General features: G+C 52.8%; 1 protein-coding gene across 1 annotated transcript; it reads right to left on the bottom strand.

The window, feature by feature from the left end:
* Positions 1-7,501: 7,501 nt before the first annotated feature.
* Positions 7,502-16,182, bottom strand: GDF6 (growth differentiation factor 6). The gene is made up of 2 exons (XM_088533642.1): positions 15,855-16,182; positions 7,502-8,429 (listed from the first exon to the last, which is right to left on the bottom strand). Exons 1-2 carry the CDS (start codon positions 16,180-16,182, stop codon positions 7,570-7,572), a joined length of 1,188 nt encoding a protein of 395 aa, XP_088389768.1. The 3' UTR covers positions 7,502-7,569.
* Positions 16,183-17,952: the final 1,770 nt, after the last annotated feature.

Here is a 17,952-nt window from a genome sequence, read left to right as displayed (position 1 = left end):
TTACCTGGGCAATCACGATAAGATTCAAATCTCCTCTGCAGAGTTCATCCCACGAATGAATAGTAATCCCACACTATGAATAGTAAGTGACACAGAGAACAACAGAAATTCCATATGGACATGCTTGAGGACAAGGAATGGTCTTGGAAAAGTACTGGTGACTCAACTGCAAGTACACGAACTGTGCCTGGTGAACAACATTCACTGGAAAATTGAGAAAACTTTTTTTTGAGGAAGTTGCGGTTTGGGCTTTTTTGGTCTCATTTGAACATATCAGCATCAAAACCATCTTTAGTCTGGTAAATTCACAGAAGCCTATCAGAATAGGATATTGCTGTCATGCCATAGACATGTTTCCTTTATGACAGCAACAAGAGAGTGTTACGAAGTACAGGATGCTGCTGGAGGAGGACTGAGCAAAATGCCTTATCTTCGAGCATTCAGCTGGGTGCATTAAACCAAATGCTTTATATAAAGCTATGGGAGACCTTTATTCCACTGTGCTCAGTACCAGTGACATCTCCACAGGAGTGCTGTTCAGTTTAGGGGCCATAACAGGCATCACAATAAAACCCCTTATTCCCACCTTAAGAGGAAAATGCAGGCCTATATTTCTCAAGGGAGCTAATTGCAGAGGAGTGCATAGGTGAATTGCAGAGGAATGCCATGGCATCCACATCTCCTTGGACTCAAGCCGTTAGTGATGAAAAGGCCCTATGAGCTGCAGTGCTGTAGACAGTGCTCTGTGCACGGAGGTCCCAGGAGCTGCACTGCTCCCTCTTCTGATAGACCAAGCAAGGCCCATCCATCCTGGTAGTCGTTTTTCAAAACACCTCTCAAAGCACAGAGAGAGGGAAAAGTCCAAAATGCCTATTCTGTGGACTCCAGCACAATGCAGACATGAGCTGCCCAGTCTCCATGGTATATCCACGTCATGCCTGATGCACTTAAATCACCAGGCAGTGCTATTCAGTCTGTAGTCAGCAGACCATTAATGATCTAGAAGACATCAGAAAACGATCTGCGAAAGCATTTGTCTAAAACTGGACACAGAACTTTATTTGAGCCATCACCAGTCCAAAGCACTGAAGAATATTTACCACATCTTACATACAATGGCCCAGTATTATACCCTGGAATAGGGCAATAGTATTGTTTTGTTAACTCATAGGCAGATGTTTATTCCACTATAAAGACCAGATTCTTTCCTGCAGAAGCATAATATAGCCAATTCTTCCATTGTGCAGCTTATGCATAAGATTATCTCTGCTTAAGTGTAATATTTTGCACTTCCTGCTATTACATTTCTTTGTACACATCCCAAACCACTTCTTTCATGTAGCAAGATAATTTGGAACTCCCTCTTAAGTGCCTGAGTTTCACTTCACCTTTATCAAAGAAGAAAATGAGACTAGCTGGATATGATTTGTCCTATATAAATTCATGTTGGATGTCTTTATCATGTTATTATTCTGCAATGGCTATTTTATCAAGCGCTTTTTTTTTGGTATTTTTCAAAGTATTTGAGGCAGGTTGGCTAACGCACAACTTCTGGGTACTTCATCATTCTTCTACTTCTGGGTACTTCATCATTCTTCTGAGTGTTCTTAAAGATAATTTTTAGTATTCCAAAGTTGGCTGTGCTTATTTCTTTGATTATGCCAGATAAGTGTCATTAGCGCTTCTGCTTTGAATATTTTATTCAGATATTCTTTCACTTTTTTTTTTTTTTCCCTAATCCGGCCTGCCTTTCAATTCTCTTACTAGCCCTAACTGCATTGGGTTTCTGGTACCCCTTATTTGCAAAGGATAAGGTGCTCCACGCTTTGGTCTGTGTCATTCATCCTTTGTTCACCATTCCAGGGAAGTGGTAATCCTTTCCTTTTTTTTCTTCTTATTCCTATTTTTCTGCCCTTAACATTCTATAGACATTAGCCTTTCTCTTATCCTAGGCAGTATCCTTTTTTTTTTTCACGTTCCGTGAGTTGCCTCCCTGTTTTCAGATGGCCAGACAGCTCTTGACTCAGTTTCCCTGATTTCTTACTTCTTACGGGGCCTTTTTTTCCTACTTGCCTCTCAACTCCTCTCTCGTTCCGGTTCCTCCCTGCAGAACCTTCTCTACCTGTTCCCTGAAAGAATGGAATTCTGCTTTACAGGAATCATTTCGTATTGCTCTCCTGCTCTCAATCCCTTTCCCCAGACCCATGAGCTCAAATCACCTTCTAGGAAGTTGCTCTTTATTAGACATATCTATCACAGTCTTATCTGGCCATGTCTCCTGGAACTGTCTCCTCTCTTTGAAACAAAAAGTTGTCCCAACACATTCCAAAAACTTGAGAAACTGTCTGTGCTTGCCTTTTTTTTTCCTCTTCCAGCAAATATCTACTCAGATAAAGTCCTCGATTACCACTACCTTGTATCCTCCAGACACTCACAGTAGTTGCTCGAAAAATGTTACATTGACCTCCTCCTCCTCCTCATTAAGTAATCGCTAGGAAAGCTTTACAGTTCCGCTCCATTTTATCTTCAACAAGTCTGTCCCTCCCCTCTTTCTGGCCTTACACACATTCCTAATAGACCAGATAATACTCTTCCCCTTTTTTCTGCCTGTTCTTCCTCCACAAATTATACTCTCTCTGCTAATATTCAAGTGCAGCAATTTATTCCACTGAGCCTGTGTGATGCTGATTAAACTGTAGCCTTTGTTGTGTCCCGAGACTTCTAGTTCTTCCTGTTTATTCTCCATACTCTTAGCATTAGTGTAAAGACATCTCAGATGTTTGGCAGCTTGCCCTTAAGTTATCCCTTTTGTTCTTCTACGGCCCTCCTGCAATTTCCCATTTCCACCCTAGAAATGAATTGTCAACCAAAACACCTTTTTTTTTCTTCACCTGCACTTTTCCTTAGCCACATGGTTCAAAGTTCTTGCTGCTAGATTAGCATGTTGGCATCCTAGGATTCTCCTCACTTATTCTACCCTAGTATTCTCCTAAGCGTTAAGTGCACTAAAAATCTTACATTCAGAAAAATAATCATCTTCCACAGATTTAATAATGGTCTACAGGGGGAAAACTCTCTAAAAATTCTTTAAAAAAAAAAAAAGTGGGACAGAAAGTTATTAGCGGGAAAAGTAGCCTTACAGGATAAAAGTCCCCACTTCAATCATAGATTTCTCAGTTCCAGGAAAAGCGTCAACTGAATAACAAGTTAAAACCAATTCTACTTTTGTGGCAGATTGAGGTAGCCAAAACGCATGGTCGAATATAGCAGCCCATACGTTGCTCTGGGCTGATGCAGTGCAAAAAATAACTCGGGTTAAAACACTGGGAGAACACTTTTTAATACCCAGAAATATAATGTGCTAAATAATAATGCGTATTAACCAACATAGATTGGAAGAGTGGTAGCTTTCAGGGCTGTAGTCATTGAGAAAGGGGCAGGCAATGAGCAGAGTAGTGGAACTGTGTTGACTCTCCTCTCTCTATAATGAACAGCTGGAACATCCACAGTTTACAGCCAGTCTGACATTGTAAAGAAACAAGAGCAAATATTTGGAAATCTAATCATATAATAGAGCTGAATGCTGACAAGAGAACCCCCCTCTAAAGCAGTATACTGCTGTATAGCACATGGGCCTCTATAGAGCAGAACAAACTAGAGGCTAATGAAATCCACTGTTTTGCTGCCTAGACTCTGAATGATTGGCAAGTATAGATTTAAGTCATTTGACTTCCTCAAGGCATCAGATAGGCTTCTGAAACAGATATTAGGAGTTTCTAAAGAAACATGTTTCATACACGATGATCAGCTCTGACCCCAGCTAACATTTGAGGTACTTCTGGTCACACATCTGTGTAAGAGTAAACATGCTTATTTTACACATTTCAGTAAAATGACCTCTCATCAACACGGAGATAGCAAGGAAGAAGGCTGTGCCTATTGGCAACGGGGGGGGCACTTTTTATCCTCATAAATCATTTGCAAAATTATGAAAGCCTCTATAAGTCAGCATAAGAGGGAGTTTGGAGTCTAAAAAGGAGGAACAGCACTCACAAAGGGCTTACACCCTGCTGTATTTTTTTCATACAGATGAAAAAAACTAAATTATGTATTTAATTGTTCTGTCGCATACCTATACTTCAAGGACATGTCAGTGGTTTTGGTGTGTTTGAGCAACACAGTCAGTGAGATGGGTGAATTGCGAAACGTTGGCTGGTACACAAGACCCAATCAGGCCGGCTCACTTCAGAGGTCTTTTATTTGCTGCTATCCCTTCCCACTACTTAATAGATTCTGCTCCCTCTTCTGGCCAGCAACATAATAAAAGAAGTTATTTTCCCTCTTTGAATACGATCTTGAGCACGGGGAGTTGAGAAAGGGGAAAGACAATTCCTATTAGGTTGGCAGGACAAATTGATTTGAGCTGTGCTTCCATGGAATTACCATATTTGGATTGCTTCATAACAAAAGCTTGCATTATTTGTGCTAAAAGCTGAAACAATAATCACTGGTGGTTTTTTTGGGTCACTGGTGAGCACTTAGGGGGAGGACAGGAGAGAGGAAGAGAGGAAGAAAAGACAATCTCTCAGCTTTGCTCTATCCTTACATGTCTCCTTTTCCAAATTGCATTGCTCCTTCTCAGTTTTGTACAAAAGAATATTGCAGAACTAAAAAAGGAAACAAGCAGAGGTTCCATCTTTAGGAAGAGCAGACTTGCCCAAAGAAGCTTAGATAATGTCATATTAACTATAGAATCCAAAAGACATGTTCAAAAAGGGCAGCGTTTCCTTTCTTCTAATATCAAAATCCAAAAGACTTGTCTCCAAAACAGATACTCCAGCTTCTGACCATTTTTGTGTCTTTTCAGATCCACTTCTTTGCCTGGAGGTCAACAAGCACAGCCACTTGGGACAAACCTTTTCTGGCCATCGAAACTGTTTCCCCAAAATCAGCTAACAGAGGAGAAGGTACAAAGAGCTCTGCCATGCACATCCAATACAGCAAAATCTTCAGGGCTGCTGCTTTCAGGACTTCCTCTAAGGAGAGGTTCCTCAGGCCTCTCAGAGTGTGTTTTGTCAAGGAAAAATCCCCAGTACAGCTTCTGAGGTGTATGGGAAAAAACCAGCTTGCTCGTGAGCATGTAATAAGGGCTTGTAATAGAAACGATACTGGTTTTGTACTAGAAGGAGCTTATGTTGAAAAGCTCTGCTGCATTATTAGAGCTGAAGCACTGTCTGTACATCTGATGCTTTGCTCACTGGACAGTGAAATTAGGAGATGATTCATTCAGCCTTTAAGTGCTTTGCTGTCTGTGAATTTTGTAAAATTTCTGATTTTTACATCACAGTCATTTCCAGTTCATGACATTTTATCTATCTTGATTGCCTTTTGTTACAGAGTGTATTCCAGCTTGTTGGTGTGTAGATTTTCTTTGTGCCATTTTTCCACAGCTTTCAGTTATAATGAGAGTGGACACTGGATGCGCAGTGGGACCCCACACAGTTAGGTCAGGCTAAACCGGGCTTTAGAGCTAAAGCTCTCCTTAAAGCGGCTATTTCCAAACTTACTTTTAGTCACAAATTTGAAACACCTTTAAATACCACACAGATGTATCCCTCTGGAAAGCTGCACACAAACTAAGGTTGGACCCTCATGGTAGTAGCTCAGTCTCTCATTCACATTCCCAGGTCCAGCTCTGGAATCCTTTGTTCACATCCCAGTCCCAGAAACGGAGCATTTGCCAGAGAAAAACGTGTGAGATCAGATCTTGTGATCTGGTAAAAAATTCCACTTGCCATGAAAAGATCCTTGTTTTCACACACATTCCACAGTTGCTACAAGGTGAGGGGCTCTTCCAGCTCTCACACGTTTGAGATGAACCTTTCCTTGAAGAGACCCAGCTCAGAGCCCCCACACTCTCCAGGGCCTCTGCACACCCAGTCTTACGAGAGGGCTGCGAAACAGCTACTCATTGAATAGTTCTTCATTATCTAAGAGATAACCAGGAAATATTTAATAAATATATTACCCATTGCATCAAAAATAAATATCATTTATAAAACATTCATTATCTTTTTGCTTGTCATCATAATACAGTGTATATAAACGTGCCCGGTACAGATTGTATTTACAAATGCTTGCCTGAATTTTTTCCACTTAATGCATTCCCCCAATTACATTAACATAAATCACTGCATAAAATACGTAAAATCATAATGTGACTTCTTGCATATTTATGCCACCAGCATATACCAAGTAAGAAACTAAAGATTTTACGAGCATACAAAAAAAAAGTCTTCATATAAGAAAAATGGCTTTAAGTAAGTCTTAAAGTGGCACTTACTCCAAATTAACCCGACAGAATTTGACAACTGGAGCCAATGTTTACTTGAGAACTTACTCAACTTACTTATTCAAATAACAGAACATATAAAAGCAAGCTGACTTTTTGAAAAAAAAATGGTTTAATAATACAGTAATAGTTGTAGTATCGTCCAGTAAAGGTGTATTGTAAAAATGTTCTGAATATTAATTTACCTCAGATAACTTTAGAGTTGTAAATACTTGCATTATAGTGAGGTAGACAGTAAAAAAAAAAAAAAAAAAAAAAAAAAAAAACTTTTTCTCCATTATTAGAACAGAATTTAAATCTTGTAATAATATTTTAAGGAAATGATAATGTAAGGATGAAATATTTGATTCATGCTTAATTCTGTACAACTCAAATATAAACTTTAAAAATATTAGAAATTATAACATTTGGAGTGCATATAATGTTTCGTACATTAAAAAATGCATGTTGTTCATCTCCATTTTGCACTTTTCAGTCTGTTTAAATAAACAAATATTTACAACTTTTATATGAACAACAGTGCATCCAAAGCAAAATGTGCATTTTTAAATTATTGCTCCTGGTCGAGTCTCTTTTTTTTTTAGCATTTTATATTATTATTCTCTCTCTTTTTCTATTTTTTTTTCCAACAGTTTGTAGCTCTGCAAACCCAGAAAAGGTAACGATTCTGGAAAGGAGTGTGGGGGGAAGCTGCAGCTGCAGTAAGAGGGGCGAGGGCCGCTTGGCGCGGTGCCCGGCTCCGTGCCCGGTGCCCTGCTCGCTCCTCGCCGCCGTCCCCGTCGCCGTCCCCCCCGGCCAGGCTTTCTGCGGCACTTCGCTCTTTTCACAGTTTCTCATTATTGTCTTAAAACATAACCTAGCTGGTAATTACAATCCCGAGCAATTCCTTGTTTCTTTTTTTTTTTCCTTTTGTCTTTGTCCTCTCCTCCGCGGGAGGGGGTGGCCGTAGGCTGTTTCTGGCCGGTAATCTTGCAGGAATGCGGCAGAAAGAGGGCAGAAATGGGGCAGAAACGCTTCAGAGCCGGCGCTCCGGCCGCTCCGGCAGCTCAGGGCATCGCAGGGGCCAGATCGCCAGATCAACGCGGCCCGGGGTGTGTGGGGGGGCTCCCCGCCCGCCGAGCCCCCCACTCGCGGCCGCAGGTGCCGCCTCGGCCCTCACCGCGGCGTCGGGGCTGCCTGCGGAGCCCGGCTGCGGCCGGGGGGCGGCCGCCCGCTCGCTACCTGCAGCCGCACGACTCCACCACCATGTCCTCGTACTGCTTGTAGACCACGTTGTTGCCCGCGTCGATGTAGAGGATGCTGATGGGCGTGAGCTTGGTGGGCACGCAGCAGCTGGGCGGCGTGGAGCCGGGCGCCATGGAGTTCATGAGCGTCTGGATGATGGCGTGGTTGGTGGGCTCCAGGTGGGAGCGCAGCGGGAAGTCGCACACGCCCTCGCAGTGATAGGCCTCGTACTCGAGGGGCGCGATGATCCAGTCGTCCCAGCCGAGCTCCTTGAAGTTCACGTGCAGCGGCTTCTTGCTGCAGCGCAGCCGCGACTTCTTGCCGTGCCGCTTGCCGTGCCGGCTCGCGGGCGCCGTGCGCCGCTGCCGCCGCGACGGGGCGCGCAGGGCGATGGGCGCCGCGGGCGGGCCCGGCTCCCCCAGGAGGCTGCGGCGCCGCGAGCGGCTGAAGACCACGAGCAGCGCCCGCTCCTGCGGCGCCCGCGCCCGCCGCCCGAAGCCCAGGACCCGCAGGTCCAGCCAGCGCGGCGACACCGACGGCGACGGCACCGCGGCGCCCGCCCAGGCGCGCAGCTCCAGGCACAGCTGCTTGGAGCGCCCGCGCAGGCCCTGGCGCACGTCGAAGACCTCCCAGGCGGCGGCCGGGGCTGCCCGCACGTCCAGGGTGCGGGAAAGCAGCGGGCGCGGCGAGAGGCACGGGAAGAGCTGCACGTGCGGGGCGGCGGGCGGCGGGCGGCCCCCCGGGGCCCGGCGCAAGAGCCGCAGCTCGGCGCCCACCAGCTCCTCGGCGTCCGAGAGCGTCGACACATCAAACAAATACCTCTGTCTGCGCAGGGGGGCGGCCGAGAGATCGTCTGCGAGATAGAAACAGTAATTGCGGTGAGTGAAACTCCGCGGCAGCTTCCGAGAGGTCGCCCGGGAGGGCAGCGCCGCGGGCGGCAGGTAGAGCCGCTGCTGCCGAACCCCGCGACGGGGCGGCCGGGACCTGGGCACGAACCTGGACCCGAAGCTGGACCCAGACCTGGCATCAGACCCGGACATAAACCTGCACTCGGACCTGGACTCGCATTTGGACCTAGACCTGGACCCGGCCCCGCATCTGGACTCGGACCCGGCCCCGCGCCCCTCCGTGCCCGCCCTGCGCCGAGCGGGAAACCTGGACTTCTTTTTTGACACGTCCGTGCGCGGGGCGCCGGGCAGAAAGCAAAACCAGATTCCCCTGAGCCGCTTTCCAATAAAATGTTTACAACCCAGCAAATACAAAAATTCCCCCAGCCCCCGGGTTTCCCCAGAAGCTAGTAAAGCTTGTGTGTATTTCGATAGTAAAAGTGTCACTGGAGCCGCTGCTCGGCAGCCTCTCGCCGCTTTTCCGAGCTCAGCTACTCCAGGGGTATATATGGAGCAAGAAGCGCAGTTCCCTTTTATTTATTGATTTCCTCCGCGTTATTTATTGATTTCAGAGGTCTTTGCTATTTTTAATCAATGCGTTTCACAACTTCAGGGCTCCCGGGCAGGTCAGAGGGGAGACTGCTTAGGGACAGGGGGGACAGCCGGATGATTTATGGCAAACAAAACCTTCAGACTCTCCAAAGCGAAGTACAAATCGGTGCGGATTAGCATACAGTTAATCAGTGCGGATTAACGTGCCCGAAAGCCGCCCCGCGCCGCCGCCTGTTCCCAAAAGCGCGGCCCGCGGCGCGGAGTTCACGGGGACGGCGGGAATCGCTGGGGAAAAGCCGGGCCCTTCCTCGTCCCCAGCCCGGCACACGGCGCAGGGGGAGTTGGGGCTTGGAGAACATCCTTGTGGGTATTCAAAAGTACAAATGATGCGCTGAAAAGTGAAGTGCAACGAGAGCTGCCTCCTCTCGCTGCGGTGACCCGGCCAGGATTGGGCCCATGGGTCGCACTTCGTTTTGGGGCCGTTTTTGCCCCTGGAGGCTGAGGCCGCGGTGACTGCTGCGGAGAGAGGGGGGCTGTTCGGGACCCTCTTCCAGGGGATCCCGGGCTGGTCGGGCAGTTCCAGCCAGAAGGGGATGCGCATTCCTGGAGCAAGAATGTGCAGGGCTCAAGCAGCGTCCTGCCTCCCCGCCCCTCCTCCTCCTCGCATTTCACTTTCACTGCGCCCAGCGCTGCCTTCAGCCGCGCTTTTAGCAGCGCTTTCTGCCCCCCACTTTACTGGGAGAAACCAGAGGGAACCAGAACCGCCTCTTCCCGACCCCAGGGCTGGGGGCAGAGCCGAGCTCCGTTTCGAGGGGGATGCTCGTCCCGCGCGGTGCTCCCCTCTGGGGACAGGGAGGAGCTGGGGAGCAGCGCTGCCTCCAGCCCCGTGTCCCTCCGGAGCCCCCCTCGCGCCGCCAGCCCGCGGGACGGGATCGGGGAGGGAAGGGCGCGTGTCCCGCGGGAGCCCGCGCCTGGAAGCGGCTCCAAAGCGGCCGCAGCCTCCTGTTCGGCGGGGCGGGGAACAAGCCGACCGGTCCTGCCGCCACCGGGGGCTTTTCGGAGGGGGGATTTCAAACGGGCTTTCACACAACATCCTCCAGCTCGCCGGTCGGGGGAGTTCAGACGATTTTCCTTGGCGCTCGGTAACTTTCCTTGGCACGGTGGGGAACGGGGAGATGTATCCCGAGGGGAGCAGGTCGCAAGGGCAGGTTATTAAACACCCCTCCCTGCGGCCAGAAACTCCTGGCAATTCCTGCAGCGCTCGCCACTCGCTCCTTTATCCAAAGGGGGGCGGAATCTCGATTATTTCAAATAAGCGGCTTTGAATCCGATCAGATAAACACGCTAGTTATTCACTCTTGCAGCCTAATAATTGCAGATGAATACTGAATTCCGAGCTGTTCTTGGCCCCTTTCCAACGCAGCCAGGAAAGAAAGAAAGAGAGAAAGAGAGAAAGAGAGAGAGAAAAAGAGAAAGAGATCCAGAAAGAAAGAAAGAGAGAGAGAAAGTAATAGAAAGCGGTACCTCAGAGTTGAGGTCGAAACCGGCCTGGCGAATCTCCCTTGCAACGACGTTGTTGCCTTCCTGGCACAGAGAAAGCGATAAAAACGGTGGAGAGAGGAGTCCTCAGCTCCCCCTCTCCCTCGTGTCAGGATCGCACCCTCCTGGGGCTTCTCTCTCTCTGTGTTTTTTTTTTTTTTTTTTCTCCTTAAAACCGAAGAAATGGAAGTGGCTGGAACGAAATGCGTGGTTTAAAACCGCCAGTTTCAGATCTGCCTTTTTTTTTTTTTTTTCCTTCCTCGGGCCAGCGGGGTTGTTGCTATCGCTGTTACTGCAGCGGTTGGTGAGGAGCAGCAAAGGCATCTCCCACCGAGGAGGGCCGTGCTGCAGAAAGAGGGCTGAAGGGCTGTGTTTATATTCGTAATGTTCATATTCGTAATGTTCATTTAGATGAAGACTGGTTACGTAATAAGTATCATTATTATTATCATCATCATTATTGCGACTCTCTGCTGCTTATTTTTCGAAGCGAAGATAAGATGCAGGGGCCGGGGAGGGAGCGGGCAGCAGAAGGGAAGGGGTCTGGCTGGAACCGGAGCGTGTGTCGCTGCAGGGAGAAGAAAGCGGCCGCCCGGCGCTGTCCGGGAAGGGGCGCGCTGGGGGCGGGCGCGGAAGGGCCGCGCCGCCTCCTCCGCGGCTCCCTCCGCTCCGCGGAGCGTTTCCCGTCCGCGGCGTCAGACCCGTGACCGGGCTGCGGCGCTGCCCGCGGCTCCGCGTGCGAGAAACCGCCCGCTCCCCCGCGCCGCTTCCCCGCGGGCGGCCCGGGCTCCGGGGAGAGGCGGGGGTTAACGAAGGCTACGCTGAAGTTTCCCTTTTCATGGCAGATCAGGTACCGGGCTGCCGGCCAATTCATCAGGGCCCGGATCTTAACTTTACATCACTGCAAATTATACCCAAACCACATTCAAGAAGAATTTTCCCCTTCCAAATTCTCTTTCAAGCCATATTTAAATCCGCAAACCAAAAGCACATTTGCAGTTCAAGGACCCTTTGCAGACGCTCACTGAACAATAATCTGGAAATTAAAACATATATCCCCGTAATGGTGCCGGGCTGCCCGCACGCCGCCTGCAGAGCCCCGACGCTGACAGGTATTTTTTCCGGAGCGTTTCTCTGCCTCTCCATGTGTGGTATCTCGACGGGACTCAATTTCACCTCTCGGTGCGCCTGCCTCGCCGTGGGTTTTTATTACATCGCGTGATTAGATTTAAATGTTTCGTTCACCTCGCCATCAAGTAACTGAGAAAGACCGCACCTTCCCGGGACGAGCTCCGAATCCTGCCAAAATCTGAGCGAACTAATGGGGGCTCTTTGCAACCCTCCTCCTCCCGGCTCTCCTCCACGGCCGTTTTCTAGCGCGTTTCGAACCCCCTCCTCTCCCCGCCGCGCAAACTCCGGCCTCCGGCTGCACCGCGGCCCTTGCACCGCGGACGAAGCCGCCCCAGAGACCCTCACCGCGTCCCCATCCCCGTTTGCGACCGCTTCGCTACGCGAAATACTTCCGTCTACGAGAAATCGTGTTGTTCTGACATCCCATCCCCGCCTTAAAAAAAAAAAAAAAAAGTTGCAAAAATTGCACTGAATGTTTCGGTCTCTCGGAGCTAAGGAAAGCGGTCGCTTTGGGGGATATTTCTGAGCGATACGTCTGGAAGCGGAGGATGCACCGACCGAACGCACAGACCTGGCCACGAGTAGGGACAGGGACGTCGCCTCCCGCCCGCAGAGCGGATTCAGGCGGGGGAGGGGGGGGCTCCAAACCGCAGCCGCGTTCCCCAGGCGCCTTGTTTGCTCCTATGGGACAGCGAGGAGAAGAGGGCAGCGAAAGGAGGAAGATGAGGGCAGCGAGGCTTCCCCCAGCAGCAGCCAAGAGCTCCATCCTTCCCCCATCCCCAAAAAGTAAAAATAAAAATCCGTCCTTCCAGCAAGCCCCGCCGAGGTTTTTCCTAGCTAATAAATAAATGAATAAATACATAATTAAAACTGACCGATGAGTCCAAACGGAGCCAATTGGAATTGCTCGACGCCGGTTGCATGAGCCCCTCGGGCTGGCAGAGCTAACTGTGCCCCGGTGGGGAGGACGGGGCTGGTGCCCCCGCACTGCCCTCCCCGGTCCTTTCACTGCCGAATCCCCGCGCATCCGCTCGCAAAAAAAAAAAAAAATACAATAAAATAATAATAAAAATTAAAAGCAAAGACAAAACGGAAAGAAAAGTTGTCCAGCGAGTGCTTCGTAAACGAGAGTGCCGAAGCCTTCGGCACCCTCCTCCTCCTCGGCCCGCTCAGCGCTCCGCGCAATTCCCGCAGCCTCGGCGGAGAAATCGCAGCTGCCGCGGACGAAGGCGACGCGGAGCTTCCGCCGCCTCCGCGAGCGTCCCCGGCTCCGCGGCGGCTCCGCGCTGGTGTTTTTACAAGGAGCTCAAACAAATCGCATACAAGGTCACCAAATAATTAACAGTTGTGAATTCCCTCCTTGCCCATTAAAATATTTCCGCGCTTATATTTCATTTTGCTTCTGCCAACGACAACACTGCGCGGGCAAAGGCGCTGCGCGGATTACACTGCACTGCAGCTTTCGGTCCTCCCAGAAAGCCGCTGTTTCGCATAATCACGTTGAGCTTCGGATGGGATTTACGCTCTTTTTGTGCTGCCACATGAACGGGGGGGACCATTTCCCACTTCCGCGCGTGGGATCCCCCCGTTCTTCTCCTGCTCCCTCGCCCCCTTCGTGCTCCGAAGGCAACCGCGAAGTCACGACGGGCCCTGCCCATCGCAACACGAAACTGCGGAGAAAAAACGAGGTGGAAAAGGAGACGGTCTCGACCGAGTTAAGGCTGCGGAGCTCAACTTTTCGTGCGTGCAGCCCCCTCCGCGGTAAGGCGGAAATTTGCAGGCGTAGAGGGGAAGGCGAGCGCGGGGCTCGGCCCCCGAGGGCTCCGCTCGCCCCCTCGGCCCGCGTTTTGTTTTCGCTCCGCGCTCCCCGCCGCTTTAGGGATCCCTTCCCTCTGCCCGCCGCCCTCCTCGCTCCTAATTGCGCCGCCGAGCCTCGGGGCCGGGGGTGCCGAGGCCAGCGCGAGCACCATCTGCGTTTTAATGAGTCACTTCATGTGCCAACAGCAATTTTCCTACATTCAGCGCGCTCCTGTCTGATCTTGCGACCGTAACAAGGGGGAGCGAGTGGAGGGCGGCAGTCGCAAACCCCCTCCCCGCTTTCTGCGCTCTTTTGCTAACGCTTGGGGTGGGGGGAAATAATGCGGCGGGGTGGCTTTGCTCGCTCCCAGGCCAGCCTGAAAGCGATCTCATGAGCTCTAAAGAAGGGAAGAAACGCCGTGCGAGCGGGAGCAGCTGCGGGAGGCTGCGCCGAGCGGCTCTCGCCGTCCCGCCCGCGGACAGGGGGTCCCGCAGCCCCTTCCCGCGGGCGGCTCCACGTGGGAGCAGCCACGCGAGGCACAAGCGTCACCCAGAGCCACTTTAACGCGCCCCCCTCCGCTGCTCTGCCCCCTGAAATGCTTCAACGAAGGAACGGGTAAGTAGGGCCACGAATCCCGCTTAGGTAGAGAGCAGCCCCTCGAACTGGGTCACTTTGGGCGCTAAATTGTTTGCGGATGAAGCACCAGAAACGTCCCCCCCCTCCGCTCTCCCCGAGCAAAGGCTGCTCATCAGCAGCGCAACCGCAGCTCGCCAATTAAGCGGGCTAGGAGCCCACGGGGAGGTGGGCAGCGAAACGGCTCCCACTTCAGAGGAACGGAAGCTCTCTTGAAGTTTTTGGTGATGTGCCATTGGCTGGGCCACTTCATTATGGGAGACCAGACAATATTTGATATGTTATGACATGAACACTCAATTAGATCACTGAGTTGAAATACTCCAATCAGTGGCTTGATGCTAAGCAACCCCCAGAAGGTCCAGCAGAAGGTCACAGCTCGTGACACATCAAATCAAAATCAGTGGGGAAAAGTGAGGCTTTTCACTTCCCTCGGAGTAGAATCTCCCATGCAGCAAGATGAGCTAAATTTGTTAAATTAACTGTCTTTCTTCTGGTTATCAAGAATAAGATGATCTTGAATGTGGCTTTTTTTTTCCTTTCCCCGCGCCCCACAGAATTCGCCCTCCGTTTCCTCTCTTAGGAAAGCAGCCGAGATCATTTTTATGGCTAAACTTTCGAAAACGGATTTCTAGAAAGCAAGTCCCCCCCGCAGCCCCCGCAACGCACACGCCTCCTTAAACACTGCGAAGAAAGCAAAGCCCACAAGGCGAAGGCAGAAGCAAATCTCCGCGTGCCCTCTCCCTCGGGGACGTGGGCGAAAGGGGCGCAACTTTGCGCGCTTCCCCGCAGCCCCCGCGCTGCAGGGGCCGGGGCTGCCCGCTCGGCGAGGGAGGCGGTTTCCTGGCGGTGTTTTTGTGCTCGGGGGTGGGCAGCGGAGGGACTTTCTTAGCGCAGAAAGCGGGGCAGAGCAGGGAGAGGAGAGGCAGCCACGGAGCGGGGCTGAGAACGGGGAAGAGGGAATGGGGGAATGAGAGAACAGGGGAATGCAACCCCCATCGGGAACCGGTTGGTTAGTCTGTGAAGAGCGGCGCGCAAGTCAAGATACCGTAAAAAATAATAATAATAAAAAGTTGGGGTCGTGCAGAGCCACAGGAAGGGGGAGTTGGTTCAGCTTTTCCCTGGATGCCCATAGACGTCGCCCCGCTGCCCTGCTACAGCACGAGGAAGAGCAGGGCGAGGGCATCGGCGGCACCGGGGACACCGAGGCGGCCCCGCGGGGGGCCGGGGCGCGGAGGTGCCGCAGCCCGCGGAGGGGCTGGGGCGCCTTCCTCGACGCTCTAAGGGGCGCGCAGTGAGCGCGGGGGGCCGCGGCCGAGCCGCGCTCCGCCCGCCCCGTCGGGCCCGGGCGCTCCGCGCGTTTCCAGCGGCATCTCGGTGAGCTCGGCCGGCGCCCGCGCGAGCAAACGGGCTTCCCCCGGCGCTTTGAACGCCAGGTTTGCCTTACGATAGGGGAGATCCTTTCTCGGGCAGACGGGAAGGAAGCAAAAACGATTTTTTTCCCCACTGGGACATTTACACACAAACCGCTCCGCGGCTCTGCGGGCAGCTCAGCCCCGCACGAGCGTTTCGCGCACACAGCGTTTGCGGCGGCTTTTGCTTTCAACCAAAATCCTTCCACCCTTCACCAAAAGAGCCACCTTTCCGCAGCACCACGGAGTGTGGGGCGGGGGAAACACCGCCAAAGCTGCGGCCTCCACAGGGGCTGCGCGTCGCGCGTGGGGGCGGCCGGACTCACCCCGTCCCCGGTCTACGAAGCTCGTCACGGTGTCGGCGGACCTGGGGGCCTGCAAGAAGCTGGCGTTGGTGCCCAGCTCCTCGGGCACGGCGTGGCTGCGGAACAGGGCCAGCATGTACTCGTGCGGCTCCGCCCGCGGCGGCGCCCGGCCCCCGCCGTGTCCCCCCTGGCGCGGGCGGCTCTCCCGGGGGCCCCGCGGCGCCCGGCGGCTCCGCCCGCCCCTGGCGAGCTCCGCGGCGGCGGGCAGGCGCGCCGGGCGGCAGCTCGGTACGTCCCACAGGAGGCTGGCGAGCAGGGCGGCGGAGAGCAGCGCCCGGCGCGCATTCATAGCGACCCGGCGGCGGCGGCGCCACGTGCGGCTCGCGGCGCGGCGGGGACTGCGCGGCGGCGCGCGCGGCGCGGCCACTGCACCCGCCGCGGCCCGGCCCGGCCCGCCCGCCCCGCCCCGGCCCGCCCGGCCCGGCCCGGCCAGCGCCGCCCCGGCCCGGCCAGCGCCGCCCCGCGCGCCGCAGGACGGGGCGGGGAGGGCGAGGGGTCCCCGTCGGGGGAGCGGGGAGCTCGGCCCGCGGGCCGGGGCTGCCTGCGAGGGGTCGGCCGGGCCCAGCCCCGCCGCGGCGCTGGCGCCGCCGCCTCGGAGAGGGGCATCTCCTCTTGGCGGTCTCCTCTCCCTGCCCTGTGGGCTCCACGAGTGAGGAGGACGCGAGTGGCAGATGCCTCCGTGAGGGCATCGCTGCGGCAGCTCTCACTTCTTATCTGCAGCATCTCTAGCACGCTGGTGCTCCTAGGTGAAGTTTATGCCTCTGGAGAGCTACATTTTCAGCATCCGTGAGCTCAGACACTGTGAAGAATCTTGCTTAGAGCTCTTCATGTTTGTGATCCTGCTCAGGACTCTTCACGTTTTCACAGCTACCTGCCGGGGAATGTCACACAAAGCAGGATATTCACTGGCCTCGAGTGGAGGTCTCCCCACAAGACATACTATGGCCCAAAGAGCAGTAGCCTTGAGGCCATCTCCTGGGGTTCGGGAGAGCCGAAAGGGCAAGGGCAGGAATGAAGACCCAGAGGCTCTTTCCAGTCATCTGCATAGCCATGAAGAGGGTCCCACTCTTGAAGGTCCCAAGTCGGGGTCTGGGACAGAGCAACACTGAGCAGGGATGAACAGTCAGCCTCAGGAAGAGGTTACTTGGGGTGAGCAAGAAAGTCTCTTCCAAGCAGGGCACCACCTCCTGCTGCGCTGGTCATGGGGCGAGAGGGCCATGTAGCACAAGCAGCAGACGCAGCCCTTCTTGGCTGTTGAGAGAGCTCCATCCCCCATTACAAGAGCTCTATCAACTGTTCACATTGTCACCCCCAACCACATCTCACCTCCAACCACATCCATAGGGTTTGCGGCCTTGGACGAAGTGTAGTGAGGAGCTTCCACTACCCCATGTATCCTGCTCCCTCCTCACTGTTTCTTTTCCTCTAGCCCTCCCGCCTGGGCCATATCACTGTTTCTGTCTGGTGCCTCTTTCTGACTCTACACCACCCTCCTCTGCCTCCTCTCCTAGTTTTTCTGGCCTTCCTCCATTCTCCAGTCCTTCCTAGCTCTCTGATCTGCTCCTGCTCTGCCACCTCTTCTCATTGCAGAGAAGAGCCGCAGCCTGAAAGGCATCTGTACTTAACAGTTACTGCCCAGGCTATAGCAAATAAGAGAAATTGGGTTTCTCCCAGGTGGAATCTAACATCGCTGACCAAGCTCTTCCACCAGCTGCTGCTCTTCATGGGCCATGCAGCCACACACTGCACTTCGTGGTCTTTTCCTTTCAGCTCCACATTTTCCACCAAGAGAGGGCAACTCATGCCTGGGCTTCTGGCACCTCTCCCAGGGTGACACACGCACCAGTGAGATCAGGCAGTCTGAGCCAGGGCATATGGAGCCAACGTCTATCCTGGCAAGTTCCCGTTGGCATCTGAGGAGCTCAGTCCCATCACCAGCTCCTGGAAGGATATGCTGGAAGAGACAACCAGGGGAGACATTCAGAGCAAATCTGGGGTTCAGCCTCCAAGCCACGAGACCAGCTCTCCCATGGGGAACAAAATAAGGCCAGGACAGGGG

The sequence above is a fragment of the Tinamus guttatus genome, unplaced genomic scaffold (genome assembly GCF_059628265.1).
Source record: "Tinamus guttatus ecotype Peru unplaced genomic scaffold, ASM5962826v1 Tinamus_guttatus_pri_ptg000510l, whole genome shotgun sequence".
Classification (NCBI taxonomy): domain Eukaryota; kingdom Metazoa; phylum Chordata; class Aves; order Tinamiformes; family Tinamidae; genus Tinamus; species Tinamus guttatus.
This window is presented reverse-complemented; position numbering and strand designations above follow the sequence as displayed.